This window comes from Pezoporus wallicus, unplaced genomic scaffold, assembly GCF_028554395.1.
Source record: "Pezoporus wallicus isolate ANWC-B61680 ecotype Strahan unplaced genomic scaffold, APGP_CSIRO_Pwel_v1 contig_4131, whole genome shotgun sequence".
Taxonomy (NCBI): domain Eukaryota; kingdom Metazoa; phylum Chordata; class Aves; order Psittaciformes; family Psittacidae; genus Pezoporus; species Pezoporus wallicus.
In genome coordinates this window covers 1408941-1431472 of record NW_026641950.1, presented here as the reverse complement: position 1 = coordinate 1431472, position 22532 = coordinate 1408941, and the positions used below count along the sequence as shown (strand labels likewise).

The 22532-nt window shown below is 39.7% G+C and overlaps 1 protein-coding gene across 1 annotated transcript; it reads left to right on the top strand.

Annotated features, from left to right (window-relative positions):
- The first annotated feature begins 7653 nt into the window (after nucleotides 1-7653).
- On the top strand, nucleotides 7654-20296 carry TTPA (alpha tocopherol transfer protein). The gene is made up of 5 exons (XM_057426160.1): nucleotides 7654-7994; nucleotides 14125-14278; nucleotides 14836-15029; nucleotides 17496-17606; nucleotides 19550-20296. The coding sequence occupies exons 1-5, from the start codon at nucleotides 7749-7751 to the stop codon at nucleotides 19727-19729; spliced, it is 885 nt and encodes a 294-aa protein (XP_057282143.1). The 5' UTR covers nucleotides 7654-7748; the 3' UTR covers nucleotides 19730-20296.
- Nucleotides 20297-22532: the final 2236 nt, after the last annotated feature.

Sequence of the window (22532 nt, the reverse complement as noted above, 5' to 3'; positions counted from 1 at the left end):
CTCACTTCCCTCTTGTCCAGTCAGGATCATGGGTTGACACATGTGCTGGCCAGAGCCAGCACAGCACCACTGTCTGCCAGAGGGTCTCCCTCATCTTCAGGAACAAACCACTCAAGGCAGTTGGCACTGCTCTGCTGAGGATGGTGAGGATGGAGCTGGAAACACAGGTCCACTGGAAACTAGGCTGCATTGGTCTCATCATCTAAAAACAGTCACTTGCTAACTTCCAATAGCCAACAGTGAAATAGTAGCTTCAAAAATGCTCGTGAAAAACATGTTTCCTATGAAATGGCATCAAAAGAGTTTATTTAGAACTAGTTCTCTGGATCGCCACAATTTTGCTACCTTGCAAAGGGCAAAAAATTTTGATGTGTCCCAGTGGCAGCAGCTGTACTGAACACTGGTGCTTACCCTGTAGAAGGTTCTTCAGTCTAGATTGGCTCTGTGACATGCCACCAGCAGGAGATGCACTGTTATCTAGTCTTGGTCATACTGGATAGTATTTGTCACCCCCAAGGTTTATCTCATCTTGATCCAGCAGGACAGGTACCATGTCAGGAGGAAGGAATGGAAATCTCTCCATAGGCTGTGGCTCTAACTTGACTTCTCACACTCAGGCTCCTTTTTAAATAAAATACTGATGACCAGGCCCATGAAGCTTTATGTCATCAAGGCAATGGACAACATTATTACATGCTCAATAGAAGTACATTATGACTGTGTTGTGTATCTCTTACTGTTTTACAATATAATATATTGGATTCTCTCCTATTTAGAAGCAGAATGACAGCTGCATAAATTCATCAGGAGAGATGATTTATATAAAGCACAGACCAAATAAAAACCTAAACCCTAATAAAATACAAGACCCAAGAAAAAGTTTGCATTTAGCTAGCCAAGGTATTTTCCTGTCCTTCTTTTTGTTTTGTGACTATTTTATATATATATATATTAGAACATATATATTAGATTATACATAGAATATATATTGAATATATATTTTATATATATATATTAGAAGGACAGGAAAACGTGTCAGATTATCTGGCATGGAATCAAAAGGTAACCATGCATGCTTAGTTTGTATATTTCTGTATGCTCAAATGTGTTCATGGTCCACCTGGGTAATTTTTTACAGTAGTTGCAGTTGCCCTTTTCAGTGTTTTTATTTACAGGCTTCAGCTTGCAAATGTTTTTACCTGTGTCTCAGAGAATCTACGCTATACATTTTCCTGTATGCAGTAGGTCTGACTCTGCTTTACTCAGAATCTTTAAACTTCACAGATTTCTGAGGGAGGTGAAAGTCTTTAAAGCTTCACAACCTCCATTGAACAAAGTTTACCATGTACTAATTAATTCCCTGGAAATTGCTTTTAGTAGTCTCTGCAGTGCTATCTTATTTGCCAAATATGTTGTTTATTTTTGGTGCTTTTTTTCTTTTTGACATATTTTAGTACAGAATTCCAGTCCAGGGCTTTGAGATGGACACATCCTGAGATCACAAAGTCATCACTTAACTCTCTGGCTAGTGCAACTTCAATTAAGGTCATCTTCCCAGGTAAAATTTAAGTCAGGGCACTGGATACTGCTTCTGTGCCAGGGCTTGCATTTATTACCCTGCATACCATAAACAGGACTAAAAAAAAAGTCAACAGGATGAAGTACACTCAGAGTGCAATCAAGTTCAGTACAAGCCAGCAGAGAACCACACCTTGAAACAACACAGCTTTGGTGGAATACTTGGCATCAAAGACAAAGGAAAGGGGAACTTGCTACAGCAAATCATAACCCATAGATCACTGCTGCCGCAGCTACCCTGCAAGCAGTAACCATATGCTGGAACGCACACATGCAGGAGAGAGAAGGCATTTGAATGCACAAATATTCACCCTGTTGATTCTGCTTGTTGGTTTTGCTCACAGCTTTTCAGTGGCTGTCAGCCCAAGCAACCTGAGTTAGTATCTTTTATCATTTCTGTGCTTATACAGTGGAAATGTTGACAAGCTGCAAAAGCAGCAAAAAATTGTGAGCAGAGGTCCCAGGGAGGGACACTGCAGCCAGCCAGACCAAACACACGGTCACAGACAGATGTTGTGAAACACACAGATGCAAGGAATAATGAGAAATTTGCTCTAGAGCTGTTGTATTTGCTGGTTGTTTTGAGGGTTTTTTTGCTCCCTCTCATCACCAGTTTACAGAAGCTTTTCAATGAAAACCCAGTGAAATTAGTTAAATTTCAACTAAAAGTTATAGGTGATAGGTGGAAAACTGTTAAAGGTGAAATTAAAGCCTGAAGTGTTTAATTAAACATATAGCCGATGCGTAAATTCTGCTCCCTGTGTATGGGCATAGATTTATTTGAAGGAGGAAAACAAGGAGAGAGGGTTAAGGAACTTACTTCAGAAGTCCTTCCTCTCTTTAAACACATACAGTGTGATGCATGTTCTCCCAGACATGTGACAGGGCTGGGTCTTGCTAGCCCTTATATTGCTTCTATAACATGCCCAGACATTGAGGGGATGCCCATAAATCTGGCAGTAAATAAACCAACACTTCTGCAGATGGTTTTTTGCAGATGATTCATACTCTTACTACAGCAAGACAGCAGGATCAAAGTATTTCCCCTTCATCACTCAGTCCTTGAGTTACCCTTCCAGTTCCTGACCATGAATGCTTTTCATCATCTCTTCACACACCAAGGACTGCAGTGTCTTACAGAGCAGAATAAGCTAATTTTAAATAGAAGCTTGGGCTGTGCTTAAATTACACTTAACTGAAATTTAGGTTTTTTACACTAAAATGGTTTTGCAAATCATCTATTGTGCTGTAAAATGAAAAACAAGCTCCCTGCCATGTGCCTAGCAGCAACTGTCTGCTGACACTGCTGAATTATACTATAGAGGAAGACATTTAAAGGCTATCGCTAAGATGCTGAGTCACCAGCCAACCCTGCCAGAGAGTATATTACAAACTTCTAGGTCTAGTACAATAGAAAGAGGTTTGCCAAAGATTTGAGCAATGCTTTCAGCACCAGTAAGAAGACAGACAAGAAAGACGGTTCATGAGAAATTCAGACAAAAATCAGCAAGAATTTACTGCAAAAAACAGTCCTGTTACACCTTGGGGTTTCAGTTACATTGAAAAGTTGACCTCTTCAGCACTACTATTCTAAGGCATGCTTACATTATGATTCAGAGAAGGATGGCAACTACTACTCTAGTAACAAGGGGTGTCTCTCAGGGACCGGTGTTGGAACCGGTCTTGTTCAACATCTTTGTCAGTGACACGGACAGTGGGATTGAGTGCGCCCTCAGCAAGTTTGCCGATGACACCAAGCTGTGTGGTTTGGTTGATGCCCTGGAGGGAAGGAATGCCATCCAGAGGGACCTTGACACACTTGTGAGGTGGGCTGATGCCAACCTCATGAAGTTTAACCATGACAAGTGCAAGGTCCTACACCTGGGTCGGAGCAATCCCAGGCACAGTTACAGGTTGGGCAGAGAAGAGATTCAGAGCAGCCCTGTGGAGAAGGACTTGGGGGTGCTGGTTGATGAGAAAAGGAACATGAGCCAGCTTCAGTGTGTGCTCACAGCCCAGAAAGCCAACCGTATCCTGGGCTGCATCAAAAGGAGCATGACCAGCAGGTCGAAGGAGGTGATCCTGCCCCTCTACTCTGCTCTTGTGAGACCTCACTTGGAGTGTTGTGTACAGTTCTGGTGTCCTCAACATAAAAAGGACATGGAACTGTTGGAACAAGTACAGAGGAGGACCATGAGGATGATCAGGGGACTGGAGCACCTCCCATATGAAGACAGGCTGAGAAAGTTGGGGCTGTTCAGCCTGGAGAAGAGAAGGCTGCGTGGAGACCTCATAGCAGCCTTCCAGTATCTGAAGAGGGCCTACAAGGATGGTGGGGAGGGACTCTTCATTAGGGACTGTAGTGATAGGACAAGGGGTAACAGGTTCAACCTTAAACAGGGGAAGTTTAGATTGTATATAAGGAAGAAGTTCTTTCCTGTAAGGGTGGTGAGGCACTGGAATGGGTTGCCCAAGGGAGTTCTGAATGCTCCATCCCTGGCAGTGTTCAAGGCCAGGTTGGACAGATCCTTGGGTGACATGGTTTAGTGTGAGGTGTCCCTGCCCATGGCAGGGGGGTTGGAACTAGATAATCTTAAGGTCCTTTCCAAGCCTAACTATTCTATGATTCTATGATTCTATTATACACCTTTTTTTTTCTGTACAAAATGAACAGCCGACAAATACAGTAATAGGTTCTCAATTCAGTTCTGCTTAGCTTGAAAGATTTCTCTTATCCAGAGTAATATTCCAAAGTACTTTAAGAGAGCAGACTTCCATGACAAACTGGGAGTCCTACTGATTTGAATGTCTGCTCTAGACTTCACTGGAACCTTGCATTTGTACAGGAGTTTCCTTATATAGGAATGTTTGTTGGGTTTTTTTGGGGGGAGGTTACATAAACATAAATAATACAGTGAGAAATAATATTTTTTTAAATTGCATTTCTCTCTATTTAATAAATGGTAACATAATTCTTCCCAAATGCCTGCCCACCCAGAAGTATGTGATAATCTTGAAGAATTAAATAGTTGAACATTTTGGGTTTAGTTTTTTGGTTTTGTTTTTTGTTTTGTTTTTTGTTGGTTTTTTTTTAGAGTAGGGTTATTTTGGTTTAGCTGGTGTGTACTTTGAGGAGAAAGGCAAGAGGGTAGAGCAAGCCATCTGGCACCCTATAATAAACTGTCCCCATTATTGCCTTGATTTCCCAAAACCTCTGCATTAACACTTTTAAATATGTGAATTCTTAGAAACAATTAAACATTCCATGATGGCCTTTTTGCACAAGCTTAAGCAAGTTAACTAGAACTTAATTTATAGAGATGCTGACTACCCGCTGCCCTCAGTGACTGAAATTAAGCTCAACACCTGTGAAAGTTTAACGCTTAATCTTGATCCTAGCTAGCTTAAATGTGTGTGTGTGAAATACAAGGTCCTTCTATTTATCTGTATCCTTCAGAGAAAGAACATACAACTACTACTGTAGGGTTGAAACTCAAAAAACTTTTCTGATTTTGATAATATCCTGTAAAAGAAAGGAGCACAGGCACATATATATTTTGCAGTCAATCTAGACTGTAGAATCTAGTGTAGGCAAAGATAGTTGCTTACACAACTCTTGAACACTTGCCACAGAAGACCTGTTGAAGTATGATGTGGGTTTTACACAGATGTAAAGCTTCTGCTGAAGGAGGGCAAATTCCAGCTATCTGGAAAAAGTCTGATTGTCACCAGAATACACCAAAAAGGAACATCTAAGAGAGACTGCCACAATTTCTAGTCTTCGTTGCAGCAATAATCATCATGGTCCAAGGACACAAACAGAGCAAAGTTTGCATACAGGAATGTTTTATTTAGACAGAGCTTTCAGGCACTTGAGCTCTTTTCCAGCTGTAATTAAACAAAACAAAAACTTTACCTACAAGCCTCATCTTGCAACAGGTCTTAACTGCTCTGGTAAAGGCTCAAGTATTCAACATGTTGGCTCCTCTGTATGAAGCCTTGATGATATCATAGAATCATAGAATAGTTAGAGTTGGAAAGGACCTTAAGATCATCTAGTTCCAACCCCCTTGCCATGGGCAGGGACACCTCACACTAAACCATATCACCCAAGGATCTGTCCAACCTGGCCTTGAACACTGCCAGAGATGGAGCATTCACAACCTCCCTGGGCAACCTATTCCAGTACCTCACCACCCTAACAGGAAAGAATTTCCTCCTTATATCCAATCTAAACTTCCCCTGTTTAAGTTTTAGCCCATTACCCCTTGTCCTATCACTACAGTCCCTAATGAAGAGTCCCTCCCCAGCATCCCTATAGGCCCCCTTCAGATACTGGAAGGCTGCTATGAGGTCTCCACGCAGCCTTCTCTTCTCCAGGCTGAACAGCCCCAACTTCCTCAGCCTGTCTTCATACAGGAGGTGCTCCAGTGCCCTGATCATCCTCGTGGCCCTCCTCTGGACTTGTTCCAACAGTTCCATGTCCTTTTTATGTTGAGGACACCAGAACTGTACACAATACTCCAGGTGAGGTCTCACAAGAGCAGAGTAGAGGGGCAGGATCACCTCCTTCGACCTGCTGGTCACGCTCCTTTTCATACAGCTCAGGATACATTTGGCTTTCTGGGCTGCAAGCGCACACTGCCTTGCTCATGTTCCTTTTCTCATCAACCAGCACCCCCAAGTTTTTCTTCACTGTCAGAGACAGGAGCTCTCCTTAGTGTTACTACTATAGGATCACTTGCAGAATTTTTAATAGAAACTTCACAGATATTTTTGTAACTCAGTCTTGAGAAAAATCACTGAAACCACCTTTAAAACTAATTATGGTCAAATTTGAAGCCAAAATAATCTGAGTTTTGTAGAAAAGCTATTTAAAACCTGTGAGTTGCTCAGCTGAAAGGTGAAATAAAAAGTTATCTGTATTTTCTCACCCTTTTTGTTTTCACAGTAAGTTGTTACAATACTGAGATGGCAAAACTAAGTGCTCAAAAGTTAGGAAGTGGTGTTTAAAAGCACTGTCTGACCTTGCTGCGGTATCCCTTTGTGTTTGTCCTGCCACCTGTGGCTGGGTTACATGTTTGCGTGCCATTTTTCCCACTGAAGCTCTGTTCAGAAAGGTTTAGCACAGCTTGCTGTTTGCTGCCCTCTCCACGTTCTGTTCTCTTTTGTGTCTTCTTATATTTCCAGCTTGCTTTTTTTTCTTGATATAGGGCAGGTCTATACTTCCTCACACCTCCCTAATATCCACCTCTACATACCCTTGACAGCTATACCCACTGGTTTCCCAGTTCTTGTCCTTTGCTGCAACACTTTGTCCCTCTAAGCCTGTATTTCCTGTTCAGTCAGTCCCTTGAGTTCCTGCTTTAATCTCTTTCTTTGGTAAGATTATTCCTACTCCTCCCACTTTTACTATCTGCATTTACTTAGGCAGATCTTTTTTGACATCTGTAATACTGAATGGGATACCCGCAGACAGTTTGTAAGAGTCCAGGACATTACTAGATACAACCAAAATACCAACTGAAAAGTATTAAGTAAGATAAAAGTAAGAAAATATTAAGTGTACATGTAGAAAGCCAGAGAAGGGCAAGATAATCTTGAACAAAGTTTTGTCAACCTTTTATTAGGCCCAAGTATGCTTTATACATTGTATGTTAAATGAAGTAAGGCTTTTAAGCCTTAAGTAGGGCAGAGAGATCACAAAGGAAACCTGATCAATGGAAATGCTTATCATAATAATACTAATAGCAGCAACGCACTCTTCACCTTCGATAACTGAACTCACTGCCGGGCAGCAAAGTTGGACTGAAGCTGACTTCAGTTTCAGCATCTTTTCTCCACACAGAGAGATGTCTCTCTGTTACTGCAGGCACAGCTTCTTTTTGGAGCTGCAAGCTAAGAACAAAAGAGATGTTCTTAAGGCATAAAATGCTAAAAACTGGTCAAGTCCATAAAAGTGGGGAAAAAACCAAACAAAACCCAAACCAAAGATCAAAGTATCACCCCAAAAGGTGACCTCCGCAGCGGGGCTGGACGGACGGACACACACACACACACACACACACCTGCCTCCGCCCCTTCCCGCTCCTACCGGGGAGAGTGCTCAGGGTTAAGCCCAAACGGGCTGCCTCCGCCCCCCGGCGGGCTCCGCTGCCACTCGGTTGCCGATGGGACCAGCAGGGGTGAGCGCGGTCGCCTCGGAGCCGGCCAGCGGCGGGATGTCGCAGGGGCCGCCGGGCGCGGGGCGCCTCAACGACTTGCCCGACCACTCGCCGCGGGTGCGCAGCGCCGTCTCCGAGCTGCGGCGGCGGGCGGAGGCAGAGCCCGGCCAGCGCTGGCCGCAGCCCCTCAGCGACTCTTTCCTGGTGCGGTTCCTGCGCGCCCGGGACTTCCACTTTGACCAGGCCTGGAGGGTAAGGAGAGGAGCGAGGAACGGACTGGTGGCCGTCCGAGCGTCTGTGGGGGAGTCCCGCCAGACTCTGAGGGTGTCGAGGGGGCGGCCGCATCACCGTTCGCTTGTGGAGTCCCCGCGGCGGCTGTCAGCCAGCCAGCCGGGCACGGGCACGGGCACGGGCACGGGCACGGGCACGGGCACGGGCACGGGCACACCGCGGACCCAGCCCACGGGGTCCCATCCGCCAGCCCGCTGCCGGGGCTGGGACCCGCAGGCCCCCCGGGCCTGGAAGCCCGCTGCCTCCGGGGGCCTCGCCTTTGTCCCGGGGGTACGGCGAGGCAGCAGGGCGGTGGTGGGGGGCCAGGGGATCGAGAAGTAGGAGTGTGTTATTGCTGCTAAGGGGAGAGTAGGGTGGATGAGCTGTGCTGCTTGGGTCGGGCAAGGCCAAGCAGGTAGTTCCAGGGTGTAACTAATTGCTTGTCACATTCAGCATGGCACCACCATATAAATGTGTGGTGCCGTGGCTGGCTTTGTGCAGCCTTGATGAGGTAGCATAAAGGTTACGGTAAGTGGGGTACAGTTATATAAGGCAGAGGTTACAGTAAGTGTGGTGAGGTTACAGTAAGTGTGGTAAGGTCAGGAAAACGATAACCGTTAGAGGACACCCTTACTGTGCTTACCAGGCTCCAGTTACTTGTTACTAGTAATGGTACTAGTTTCACTGCTTTTTATAATTGATCCAGTGTAAAGCTATGAGGAAAACCCACTCTTTTTCTCCTGGAGTTTAGTCATTTGCAGAATTCCTTTCAGGCTTTGGTAAGTTTTCATTCTTCCCTGGCTGCTTGCTTGTACAGCTTTTTGCTGTACGGACAGTGCGTGCCTATTTTTAATATCCAAAGGTACAAATTGTTACTATTACTTTTTTTTTACAGGAAGACTGACAACCACTAACGCTTCTGAGCAGAAAGTATTTTGAAATCTTCCCTAGGGCAAAAGCACTTACTCACTTATGCCACCTGGAAGCTGTGTTTCAGTGATATTCAGTGATGTTGATGACATAGCATTGCCCAACAGACCTCACCTTTTAGTTTATGACTTGTCTGTATTGTAAATTTTTTGAGTTTAGTACTCTAAGGATATATTGCAGAATCAGGGTAGCTATAAAAAAAAAAAAGTGAGAAACTGAATTAAGCTCTTAATCATAAATAGCTTTGAAACTATATTTTGTGTTCTTTTCGCTTGGCTCATGCAATTTGCATCACAGCTTTAAACCTCTCCTCAGTAGAAGAACTAGCAAGTCAATTGGGATTCCTTAGGATATTTATGGATTTTTTGCTTGAAGTTCATAATGTTGTTTCTGTTGGAGCTGTGCATTAGTACTTGTAGAACCATGTCTTTTTTTTCTTTCCCAACAAAAGATGTGTTGTTTTCCTATATTCCTTAGTTCCAAAAAAAATAGGTCTTAAGGAAGACAACATGCACTCCTAAATCCCACAACCCACATTGCAGTTGGTTGTTAGTGATAATGCTGTACACAGGACAGTAGCACTTTAGAATTTGGCCCATACTTTTCTGCACTTTCTTGTGATTAATTCTGAGATGTGTTGTAGGTAGGACTAATCTTTAAGAGCATGGAATCCAGGGTAAGTTTAGAGATGAAGTCTATGAAACAGCAAATTTCCTGTACTCTTCTGGAGAATAAGCCTTCTAGGACTGGGGACCTGGTCAGAAAAAAATGAAATCTTATTTAGAATCTCTTTAGTATTTCTGGGTCTCCACAGGCTGCTAAGTTTCTACATTTCTTGTTTTGCCCCTTCTATGAATTAAGAGATTCTGATGTTCAAAGCCCATCCATGTTCAGTCTTCCCATCTAGAATTTCAGATCTCTAAATGCTGTAGCTACCTGTGCATGATCTTCCACATACCAGCTGAAACTGACTTCTAGGGTTCTTCTCTTATAGTATGGGACGAAGAAAAGAAGCCCATTTTGTTTTGCTTTGGTTTGTTTTTTTTTGGCGGGTGGAGGAGTTAAAGGAATGTGTTTATCTGCAATTGGTATATTAAGGCAAATTTGTGCAAAAATCTGTGGTGATCATAAGATGTATATTAATCTAACCGAAGTCTGACCGCATGCAGAGGTTCTGTTAATACTCCATCCCAGACAGGGCCCTCAGTGGCTGCTCCCTCCCATCTTGGTTTGATGTTACCTCTCAGTTTGGAGTTCCGGGTGATAGTCTCTTTTTGGCCACTGGGCTCATGAGTACTGCTGCATAGTGCTTGTAGAGCAGGCTAAAGGGATAAACGAGTTTCTGGCTCTCTCAGTGCTTATAAGCAAAGGTTGTCAAGCATCTTTCTTAATGCGGGTTTAGACATAGCTGTAAGTAGGAATCAAGAATCTGCCAACTGACCAGACTTTATACATGCATTCCTGGTAAATATTTGACATAGATTTATCTGATTTTAGTTAACTGATATTTGGAAATGCTTCAGAAAAGAATGATTGGTAGACTGTGGCAAGACAGTCAATTTTTGAATCTTTTATGATTAGTTGTTTGAACAGCAGTCGTTTACATTTTTCCAGTGGCAATTCCAGACTTGCTTTCAAATACTGATGTACTTAACACATGTCATGCTAGAAGCAAATTCACTACTGAAACAGGTAGCTGGAACTGAAGAACTTGAGCTGAAACTGTCTGTATTTTTTAAAGCCAATGATTATTAAATTAAATTCAGTAACAGACTGTTCTCAAGTTAGAAGAGAATTATTTTTCTTCCGTTTGAATCACAGGGAAGATTAAACTTCTGCCCACTGCCTTATCTTAGAAAGTGGCTGGAAATAGCATTCATCAACCCAAACCACTTAAGTACAGGCTCCAGAAGAAGAGGTGAAATTAAGCAGAGAGCTTCTATGAAAGGATTTCAAGTGTATGAATGTTATTGTTAAAAAAGTATTAGGTCAGTCTACATGAAATACTGGCAGAGCAATTCATCTGTAGAAAGTCCTTTGACAGACTATCACTAACTGTCAAACAACACAACAAACCTCTAGTAGGTAAAAATGATTTTTTTTTTGTCCTGTGAGATTTCTGGGCAATATTTACCTCCCTACCAAAATTAACACTCTGAAGGAATTAGTCATATTATTGCAGCATCTTCTGTGCCTTTGTAATCTCTGTTAGAGGTGTGGATGAGATGCTAGTGCTGAAGAAGTCTGCAGTCTGGATATAAATTCATATCTGAGCTGAAGCATGTTGTTTGCTCATTAATTTGTGCAGATATACCTAAGTATTCCATATGCTATAAACTGAGAAGCAGGGCCACGAGTCTCCATTAATTACACTAAAGCAATGGCTTTATACGCCCCTTTTTTAATGTATGAGCTGTGTGTGTATGTTTGACTTCACTGTTATGATCAAAACCAGTCACTTGGATTCAGTAGTTATGTGAAATCTGGAGGCCTACCGTCTTCTTTCCTCCATAAATCTTTTTGCCCAGTGTATTTTATTACGTCCTTGCATTATGTCTTACATGCAACTTTTGCATAAGAGTGTGATTTTCAGTGACTTGGGGATACTGTAGTTTTGTACTTGAAATAGATTATACTCTGGGGAAAAGAATGAAACTTTTTAAATTCAGTAAAAATGCAACTTGGAAACTCTGTGCCAGGAGGTGTTTTCGTATACCACTTAAGACTTTTGTAAGCATCATTTTTATGGCACTCAAAACTATCTCAATATCTAGGATCCTTTTAAGAGTTCTGGTTGATATGAAGGTACTTTGTCTTTGCATTTGACTTTTGTAGGAATCAAGACTTTCTAGTGTGTTGTACGGCAAATAAATTGCTTAGAATAACTATGCTGTACAAGAAGGATTGTTTTCCATAGTGCCGAACTTACAGCTGAGTCTCGGGCACTACCCCTGAGGATCATCATTCAAATATAAATACGAAGTTTGAATCAGTTATTTGGCTGGTCTTTGTCCATCAGTGCAGAGGGATTTCTCAAAAAGGACGTCTCTGGGCTGAGTGTTGAGGAAACAAATCAGTCAACAAGTCTTCCCTTTGTGCTAAACCAAATGTCTTACCTTACACGTCTTCTCCCAGCTGGCAAAGAGGTGATGTGTGTGGAGTTGGTAAAGTTCTGTGTCTCAATAAAAATATTTTAAATTCTTTATCTGTGTATACCAGATAGTTAAATTCTGTGTGTAGCTCTATACACATATGTAAAGCATATGCACAAAGGTGTGTGTTCATGTGTGTGCATATATATGTTTATATTCTAAACTTGGAGCTGTTGTTTTCTCCTCCAAAGATTACCAATATAAAACATACTTTTCCTAAATGTTGTGTGCATTGGTACAACTGCTGACAAGAGTAGAGGCCTAATTCTGTCTAGCATCCTTGTTAATATGAATAGTTATTAATCAATAAAAAAGTAGTTAATTTACATATAAAAAATACATTGGTTTCTGTAACAAGCACATTGTTTTCTCTTAAGTACTAAGTTCACTTTGTTTTGTAGCACATGAATCTTGAGTTAATTAGAAACTTATCATCTGTGATGTTCAGAAGTCTGGAACTGTCTCTTGCAAACCTCAGGAAAAAAATCCTAATTAATGCTTAACTCCAGACACTGGAGTTTTTCATCCAGCTTTCCCCATTAATCGAGTTACTGTGCATCTATTTTCAGATGCTGAGCAGATGCTAAGTAGGTTATTCAGTCTGTAAACACAGATAATTATACATTGAGATGTTTTCCCTGTGTTCTAAGTACATAAGCCACTTTTTATACTATGTAATGAATGCTCCTGTTTTTTCTGATATTAGTTTGCTGATCTCTATATCCAGACTGCTATAATTAATATTTGTTTTTCCTTGCTGTCTTTACTAAGAAAAAAACAAACCCATATCTTTTAAACATTTCACATGAATTTTAGTGTTTAAACAATGTTAAATTAGAATATTTCAAAATAAAGTAAAACTGTAAGTACCCACTGCTAGTTTTTTAATTCCATTATATGTTTAAGGATTACTCATGTGAGTAGCTGTGTGACATGAATATGTCCAGCTGCTGAGAAAGGGATTGTTTACATAAGTAAAAGTTTATAGAGTATGTCCCCAGATTAGCTGTAGATGCTGTGGAAGATTATCTAATGCCAACCTTTACTTCAGCTCTAATTGTTTCAGGTAGTTAGAATCGGTTTTCAAAATCTGGTAACTTGTTAGCACTTTGTGCCTTTCTGTCCAAGGGAAGGGTGTTTGGAGCTTAGTCATGTCATGTACCTAAAAGATGGGCCACTTGCCCACGTTATGGAAGGCATCAGTAGTATTCCAACGATGTATTTACTCCTTAATGGACTTGCCAGTTAGATAAATTATGTCTTCTGTAAGGATCACGTGTCACAAGCTGCGATCACTGTCTCCCAAGGTCCAGAACTTAAGTCCTTGTTCTTTCCAACTTGGAAAATGTAAATACTAATGAAAATAACTGCATTGGCAAAAAAGGATTATTTAGGGTATTGAATGAATGTATTATATTTATTCTCATCTTAGTATTGGCAGGCAGCATTTCAAAGAGTTGTTTACAATATTTATGTGATTGTAAATTAGGTTCATTAAGTTGTGGTACAAGAGATTTTGGAAAAAAAGTGAGAAATTACAAAGCTACAGATGTTTGTGTAGTGTTGAGTGTGAGTTTGTATTTTGCTGTGGTTAAAGTGTTTGTATTGGAAAGACCAAGGAAAAAAATATGTTGACAGTGCTGTCTGGTTGGCACAAAGTGGTTGTAATTGCTCAAACAGTGCCCTTTGTAGAGAGTAAAGCACTAACAGAGTGAGATAATCAGAGTACCTCTTCAGGGCTATCTTGCAATCATGGTGAATTTCTATTCCACAAATTAATCTACTTTCCCTACTTCACCCTCCTCCCTCCCATCCCACCCCAACCTTTTTTGTTCATTTGTTTGAAGTTAGCCTAGACTAGAGCTGGTTTAATCCATTCAAAAGGCTTCTTGTAAAATTTTCCTAAAGGTTAAATGTTGCTTTCTACAGTATGGTTTATGATGAGGCTTTTATCAACAGAAAGCGTTTTTTAACTGTGCTGTTCATATAACACCTGATGCTTTTTTGACATCTACATTTATTTTTTCTAGTTACTGAAGAATTACCAGAAGTGGAGAATTGAATGCCCAGAAATAAGTGCAGATTTACGACCATCTTCTGTTCTTGGACTCTTACTTGCTGGCTATCACGGAGTCCTGAGATCAAGGGACCCACATGGAAGCAAAGTTGTAATATACAGAATTGGTGAGTGACAAAATTGTTTGAACCTGTTTCACCTGTTTCACACCTGGCTCTGGCACTGATGTTTTTGGTTTATTTCATGGTTTGGGGATTTTGGGGTTGATTTTTTTGTGTTGTTTTTTTTTGTTTGTTTGTTTTGTTTTTTTTTATTGTCACAATTTCAGCAGTACAATCTTGGTAGAGTTACTGTACTGAAGAAAAATTGCCTGAATTGATTGGATTGATGATCTGTTGTTTCTGCTAGCATAACTCTTACTGAATTAAGCTGTTCTTGTCAAAGCTTTGTACTGGAGGCTACAGCCATAGGTAGAACATAACTGCATTAGGTGGCATCTACAAGCATCTTCCATTAGGTAGTACCATCTACAGAAAGCGTGTAGAAGACGAATGACAGAGCAGGCACAGAAAATAACTTCTGCACTGGCAAATTGTTTTATTTCAGGAGCTTTGATATTACTAGTTACTTTTTGTTACTGAGAAGCACATTAGAAGTAGTAGCAAGGGAAAGTACAGGTGTATGCAGTATTCTTGTGGTAATGCAAAATCTATCTACTCTTCAGGACAATGGGATCCCAAGTTATTTACAGCATACGATGTGTTTCGTGTAAGTCTCATCACATCTGAACTCATTGTAAAGGAGACTGAGACTCAGCGGAATGGAGTCAAGGCTATATTTGATCTTCAAGGGTGGAAATTTGCTCATGCATTTCAGATCAGTCCAGCAGTGGCCAAGAAAATTGCTGCTGTTCTCACAGTAAGTATAACATACTGCTTTTCACTGCTTCATTGCTGTAACTCCCAGTTTTTCATTGGTTTTAAGCTATAGTAAATTTTCCTTCTGTAGACTTTTTTAGAGTCTATGCAGCTTAAAAGAACAAAATCTTAAATCCATTAAAAGTCATAGGTTGTGCTTGATTTGACATAAAGTATGTTCTTGCATAGAAGTAAATGCCCTTTAACCTCTGATGTTTTGTAAGAACTCCACCTACCTGTTAACAAGACAAGAATTTAATGAGTGTAAGAGCAGATGAAGCCCAGTTTTGGAAGGGCCTGTATTTTTCATTTTTTTTCCCCTGAGACTCAGAGCATGTACTGAGTTAAAAACAGATAGTACTAACCTGTTACCAGTATGGATGATGCTATGTGATCTTCATCTGCTACCAACAGAATGTATGTTTATGTTCTGTTTGCTTTTTGCCTCCCCCCCCATCCCCGAGCATTTTTTTTGTCCAACTCACTGCTAATTCATCTGTTTTTCACAAAACTTGCAGGGACTTTACTGCCTTTAAGACTTGTTCTTTTCTGACAAATTTGTTAGAACTTTGCCAATGGATATGAGAGGAAATAAAAAAGGAATGCAGGAAAAAAAGAAGGGAACAGAGAAGTGACAGACAAGCTACAATATAGTCCTATTTTCCTTCTGAATTTAGGTTGAAAGTCAGTGATAAAAATTCTGTTAGCCTGCAACATGGAAATGAGCCAGGGAAATAATCTCTTGCTCTGATTTGGAACAGTTCATATCTGAGATTCAGTTAAAGCTTAGTCATTGACCTAGTATCATTGTAACTTCAACTGTTTGTTCTTTTTGTTACCTTCTGTGAAACTTCTGTGAAACTAGCATATATTCCCAACTTTCCACATCTGGAATAAGAACTCTTGATGTTCATACTGTCCTGGGCCAGATCTCATGAGAACTGGACTAGTAAAAGTGTTTCAGTTGATTTCTGAGGTAGTAAAAAAATTGCTAGTAACTTTTTAAACCTTGTAATATAGCAGAAAGGAGGTAGAACAGGATTTGCAATTACATCTAAAGGCTTCAATCCATTACCTCAAAGCAGGAAATTCTTCGAATGTCATGTTTCCATCATGACCTATTTCAGATCTGTTGCATGTTTTTTAAGCTTCTAAATTTTTATTATAGGAATTCAAAAAACAGGTGGAAAACATTTGTGTGTTTCCAGTGTTCTTTTCTAAGAAGAGAAACAAGTTTAACTTACTTGTTTTCAGATTCCTTTCATCACTTTAACTGGGTTCATATATTTCACCCAGAGATTTTCATAGTGTTGTTCAATATACTTATAAGTAAAAATTAAGTAATCTTAGTTTCGACCCATTTTTTTACTTTAGAAATGTGTCTTGCAAATTACTACCCTGTAGGAAGAAACAGAAGTTAATAGAAAGGAAATACATACTAAGAAATGGGAAGTGTAGTCAGATTAGTAAGTGACATCATCTTGAAAAATCTGTTACCCCAGGCAAAACCAAGTTGTTTTGTGAAAAACATGACAGTAGACTTTAAGTATATGATAGCACATAATTGCATGCAGTAAACCTATAATCCGATAGTTTGAAGGTCTTTATCATACATTAAATTGTAAAAGGATTTGCACTTAAGAAAGGTGTGGGGTTTGGTTTGTTTTTTTTTTATCCATAAAAGAGTGAATGAAATAATTCTAGAAGAGCAGCTGTACTAATAGGGAGAAAATGTTTGTGAGAAGTACCATTTTTAAAAGCAGAAAACTTACGGTTGCAGGGGTAGTAGCAGGTGAGGTATGAATGGAAGCTATACATTCCCTATTGCATAATTCTGTCTTTCAGCACTGCTGTATTTTCTTTTAAATTTCAAAGGTATGGAACTTCTAAATGAATTGTGAATGCAAATAGAAAGCTGAACTACTGGCTTGCGCAAATACCCAGTAATTTCAAGGCTTGTCTCTGAATTATAATTTATTTAACTTAACTTAGTAGCTTTAATACTTACATACTATCCTTCAGGCTGTAAATTGCCAATGAAAGCACATGGTATGATAGGTTTTTTTTTGTAAATTAGCAGCAGAATCTCTTGTGAAGAATTGTACCTCTGAGGAAAGGCTGAGCACAAGCTTTATGTACATTACTTATGTATAATTTGGTGAGGGTTTTCTTGTTTATTTTTCTGGTTTGTTAGTTGTTTTTTTTTAATAGTCAGTCTCTCTGTTTTCTTTGGGTTTCCCTCCCTTTTCCCTCTTCTAATGGGAAGAACATATTGATGTGATTGATGTGATTTTTCTAAGTGTTATTGAGGCATTGTAAATTAAGAACACTCCAAAGTGCAGGAAATGGTAAGGTCAGGAGGAATGTTCTAACTTATGGACTACGTAGTTTTCAAAGACCGTCCTTAACAATAGAATCTTTTCAAAATTTTCTTTTTTCTTATACCATTTTTCATGTATGTTGACAGGATTCCTTTCCACTAAAAGTTCGGGGTATCCACTTGATAAATGAGCCTTTATTCTTCCACCCGGTCTTCGCTCTAATTAAGCCTTTTCTCACTGAAAAAATAAAGGAACGGGTGAGTGCACACAAATATTTTTTTCTGCCACAAAACCCTTACGTGACGATCTGTAGCACTTCCCTTAGGATCTGGTACTCCTGAGCACTGAAAAGCATAAATTATTTTTGTGTGGTAGTGCCATGCAGAACTCCAGAATTTAATTGTTAAAGCATTTGCAGTTATCAGTGATGTGAGAGTTGCAAGCAGTTGCTGTTATCACCACTCTGAAGAGAAAAACTGCTGTGGCACAGAGAGGTTAAATAATTTGCTTAAGGCCACACAGCAGTTCTTCTGCAGAACTAGGAAGAAATAGGTCCTGCATTTCCCAGCACTGTGCCTATAAATGACAGTGAGAAATTGTCATTAAAGAGTGATGTTATGCTCCAAGTAGTGCAGGATTTGTAGAAGACAATTTTTGAGTTCTGAAAGACCTGCAGAGGCATTTATGCATCAAAAATAAGTCAGGCTTAATTAAGTTCAGGGTTTTTTCCAAATAGCTCCTTAGTTGTTTTAAGTGTTTTTTCAATTTTAAATCTGAAAACCTGTTTGTATGTGGATGCAAAAGCATGTCAAGAACTCTGGTTTATTGTAGCATAGGAAGAATATTGGAGACTTCAGCTGACACAAAAGTACTGTGAAATGTTAACAGCAGACTAAGGTACAAAGTAAGCAGCCAAAACCTATTGCTGTTCCCACTCTGAAGCCTCCTTATCTCAGCACAAGGATTTTGTGCATTTGCAGTAGCTATGACACTCGGGGACAGTAGAGCCATGTTTTTTCTTGTCACTGTTAGCATTTGTTTGCCAGCCCCCTTTTCCTAGCACAAGTGTTTTGTTATGGGAGCCTTGTGCAGTCCCTCACTCGCAAAAGAGGATAAGAAAATGAAGTATGTTGCAGTAGCCTGAAGCCATGGCCCTTCATCTCTTACATTACTACCTGTGAAAAAAGCCCATGTCATTTGATCCAGCTCAGAATATCTCAGGATAGAACTCAAAAAGCAGAAGGGAGGGCAGATGGACAGTAAAGGTATAAAAGAAAACAAACCAGATATCCTAGTTCATCGAATGGAACAGAAGCAGATTGGCTTGTCTCCAGGCTGAGTTACAGGTAGGATCTCAAAACAAACCTCTAAGGGCCAGTTCCCCATACCTTAATAGGAGTAATTACTATTCACTCTATCTTAATTCCTGATGGGCAAGTGTTAGATAAAAGACAGACAGCTACCTTTTGAGTATTTTGCAGTTTTCTTGTAAAAATAATTGCAGAGAATTCTTGTCATGTATTAATAAGAGGCCTATAAAAGTGTCTGATTGAAAGTAAGAAATAAGGCTTCAAAGTAGCTGCAATAAAGCAAGAACCAAAACTATGGTGTTAGAAGGGTTAAAAAAGAGGCGTAGTCCAGTATCTAATTGCAGTTGGACCTGAAATGTAAGAACCAAGGTATCCATTCTTTTGAATCTCCTCCTTGGCTGTGTGAACCTACATACATACTGCATAATGCTGTTTTTAAATACATGTGGCAGAAACAGATAGTAATGGCCAGGAGCCAAGCTGTTTTTTCTTGGAAATGACAGAAAACCAAATGCATGATAGCTATAATGATAAGACCAAGTACCGGTCTTCCCATGGTTTAGCTCACTTTAGCTGTTCAATGTTGCTGAACCAGTCTGGAACAAGTGTGTAGTTTGTTTCAGCTCCTGTGCTTGCAGTTGCATAAAATGCAGTTCTTGGGTTGCAGTCCATGCTTCACCAAGCTGCAGATACTGAGCACACAGTTTGAGCACCCATGGGAAACTTGCTTACATGGTACTTTCTCCTTCATTTAAGGAGCTCATTATGAAGAAGTCGACTTGTCTAGTCAAACTGAGCTTCAGCTCTTGGACTGAGTTTCTTTGCTGCCTGTTTTCACTCTGTAATCTAGCATTCATACCCAAGTAAATGCTTTTTGTATTTTTTTGTAGGTATATATGCATGGAAATAACTACATGCAGAGTCTGACCGAACACTTCCCCGTCAGCATTCTCCCACAGGAGTATGGTGGGGAGGAAGTCGCCTTTGAAGAGCTGGCCAAGGAATGGACTGACTTTATAGTGGCATCTGCAGATTATCTTCAGAGCATTTCTCTGTTTGCCCACGAATAACCTTACTACAGTATTATTTCAATTACTGAACACTGGAAATAATTTTAGTACAAAATCTTTCATGTAAACTTGAAATTAATGTAAATGAAACCAGAATGTCTTTGCAGGGCACTGAGTACTATACTGACTGCACTTTTTATACTAACTGAAGTCTATCAGTATTTACATCTGAAGGAATTAATGGATTCTACATATTTACAGTACTGTTTGTGATTATTAACTTGTGTGCCAAAAAGCTCAATAGTGTGTTGGATATCAGAAATTGATAACTGCTCCTGTTAAGTCTTTGGAGACAACTGATCTGTAATAATGCAATCAAGAACCTTATGCTTAGCTCTTCTGTCTTGCCTTGTCAAGACAACAGGTTACAAGAAAGAACAGAATGTGAATGGGGTAGATAAGCTTGTTGGGAAAGTATGACTGTGGGGCTAATTTACAATAACTGAAACGAGGCTGCTTTTTGATTGATTCTCAGGGAAAAGGACTATTTTGTTATTGTCAAATTAACAATTACTCAGCAATAGTGAGACATTTGCTTTAATCTTTGCTGCTTGTGCAGCTTCCCTTAATTAATCTTCCAGTTTTATAGAGGAAGAAAGGGAAAACACTGTGTACCTATTCTTCAAAGAACAGTATGAATCAGGAGGAGGAACTGGTAAGAGAGTCAAAACAACCTTGAAAATTCTGATTTTCTTTCTTCAAAGAGATAATGTCTGTGGAAAAACTATAAAGAACTCAGATTATGATCACCTTTAATTCCTACTGTAAAGCACAGCAGAGGTCAAGGGTTTTTAGCTGTTTGCAGTAGCTGTTTGTTCTGCAGGGTAAAGTAGGTTATCCTTTGTGGATATGAACTTTAGAAGTATCTGTTTTATGGTTTAAGAGTACTGTTAGGTCACTTTGGACTTCAGCGCCAGAGATGCTGGGTACCTTAATTTTGTTTTCAGAAAAGTAATTGGCAACTCAACATTTAATGTCTTCTGTTAGGCACTGGAAGAAATTATTTTTAATTTCTTTATTTCTGTAGGGGTAAAGAAAAAAATCTGTCTATACTTACTGAAAACATTTTTTAAGAGCTGTTATTCAGATATGAACCATATCTGTGTAAAAGCTATCGCTCACATTATATAGCAGTATCATCCTGCAACCCCCAGTATTTAATAATCTAAAAAATTATTTTTCTTTTCATTCAGCATTTTGTTAAAATCTCTGTCAGTGTACCTAGAGTTTGTTTACAGTTTTTAACTCTGTTTTGAAATAAGCTAGGGGTTCTTTGCAGGAGCACTGTGTATTTAAACATTCCATACAAATCTTCATGTAAATGAATCTAGAACAAATCTCTGGTTTGTAGATAGCTCGAAATGCTAACTTCAGTTATTTTGGAATCTTCATGATACATTGGGATGCTGTATTAATATATGCTTGGGGAAAGAAATTAGGGGAAATTGTATTAAATCAGAAATGTTGTCTATTAGATTATCATTAATACTTCAAAGCTATTGGAAGCTGTTCTTTCTTAGCAAGAGGAACATCTGTGAAAGGCCCACAGAATACTTGTTGGTTCTGTTTTCTTTTGCTGTGGTAGGGTCAATGCCAGACGCAAAACTATTCCAAAACTGAGGAAGACTTTTTAATAATTTTTTTCTTCCAGATCCCTCATTTACTCAAATGCATTTTTCATTCTCTTTCAGGAAATATTTGGTATGGAGCCTAAATTTAAAGAAACATTTTTCAGATATGTTTTTATATTACCATATACTTCATATATCTTTTTCTCAGATGGAATTATTTTGTGATAAAAAAGCTCCTTAAATAGAGGAGTTCAGTGAAGTGCTAATTCTTCTTTATAAGAAAATAAGCTAAGTAGTCAGGCATCTGGCAGTTCTTAAGGTGTGTAAGTCAAGTCTGAAGGCATTTACAAACTAGGAAACTGAAGCTATTGCCTTAATTTTATGTTCCTGCAATTTTAATCTTTGAATGGAAACCACATAAAGGAACAAACCGTGTTTCAATGAACAGGAAGATTTAAACTTTCCCTATGCAACCAGTCTCTAATCGTTTTGCTGGTTTATGTAGCAGAGATTCATTTGATTGCATATGTATATGCACATGTACAAAATGTAGCTGGGTTTTTAAAATCTTCCTTTGGACTGCACCAGTTCTGTGAATATAAAGTCCTGAATATCTTCAGATAACACCTTGAATCTGTTACTAAATGGTAAGACATTTGCATAACACAACAGTTAGAGCATGGAGTGCAGTTACTTTTTCATTCACGGTTAATTATTTGTTAATGTTTACATGTTACATGGACTGTAGGAACTCTAGATTGCCGTTGCTGTTAATAGTAAGGACACAATAAAATGAGAACATTTGCGTGATGACTGGAAGAGGTGTCTGTATGATGGGGGGTGTCTGGCAGCTTTGAGCTGCAGAGTCAACAAAAGAAAGAAATAAAAATCTCTAGGTGCATTATTATTTAAGAATATAAGGGGTGCCTCTAAAAACAGACATTTGCTGTTAGATGATGCAAATAATTCACTACTGACCATAAGCACAATGTAAGGCTCAATGTTTTTATAATTTTTAACGTATTAGCACCATTATATTAATAAACCTCTTCTAGTTGAACCATACTGGTCTGTCACTGGTTAATGATGCAGCAACTACTTCGTCGCAGCACTGAGGGGGGACCTCAGCAAAGCCAAGCCCTCCGCCTCTCTCCGCAGGCGGCCCTCAGCTCCCCGCCGCCGGAACTACATGTCCCGGCGTGCCCCGCGGCGCAGGCGGGCAGGGTGCTGAG

What these genes read in the sequence shown, in the direction of transcription:
- TTPA (XM_057426160.1), top strand. Translation starts at nt 7,749, where the DNA reads ATGGGACCAGCAGGGGTGAGCGCGGTCGCCTCGGAGCCGGCCAGCGGC. An exon ending in AGTTGTAATATACAGAATTG is followed by an intron (nt 14,279 to 14,835) that starts GTGAGTGACAAA and finishes TCTACTCTTCAG; the next exon opens with GACAATGGGATCCCAAGTTA. An exon ending in CTGAAAAAATAAAGGAACGG is followed by an intron (nt 17,607 to 19,549) that starts GTGAGTGCACAC and finishes ATTTTTTTGTAG; the next exon opens with GTATATATGCATGGAAATAA.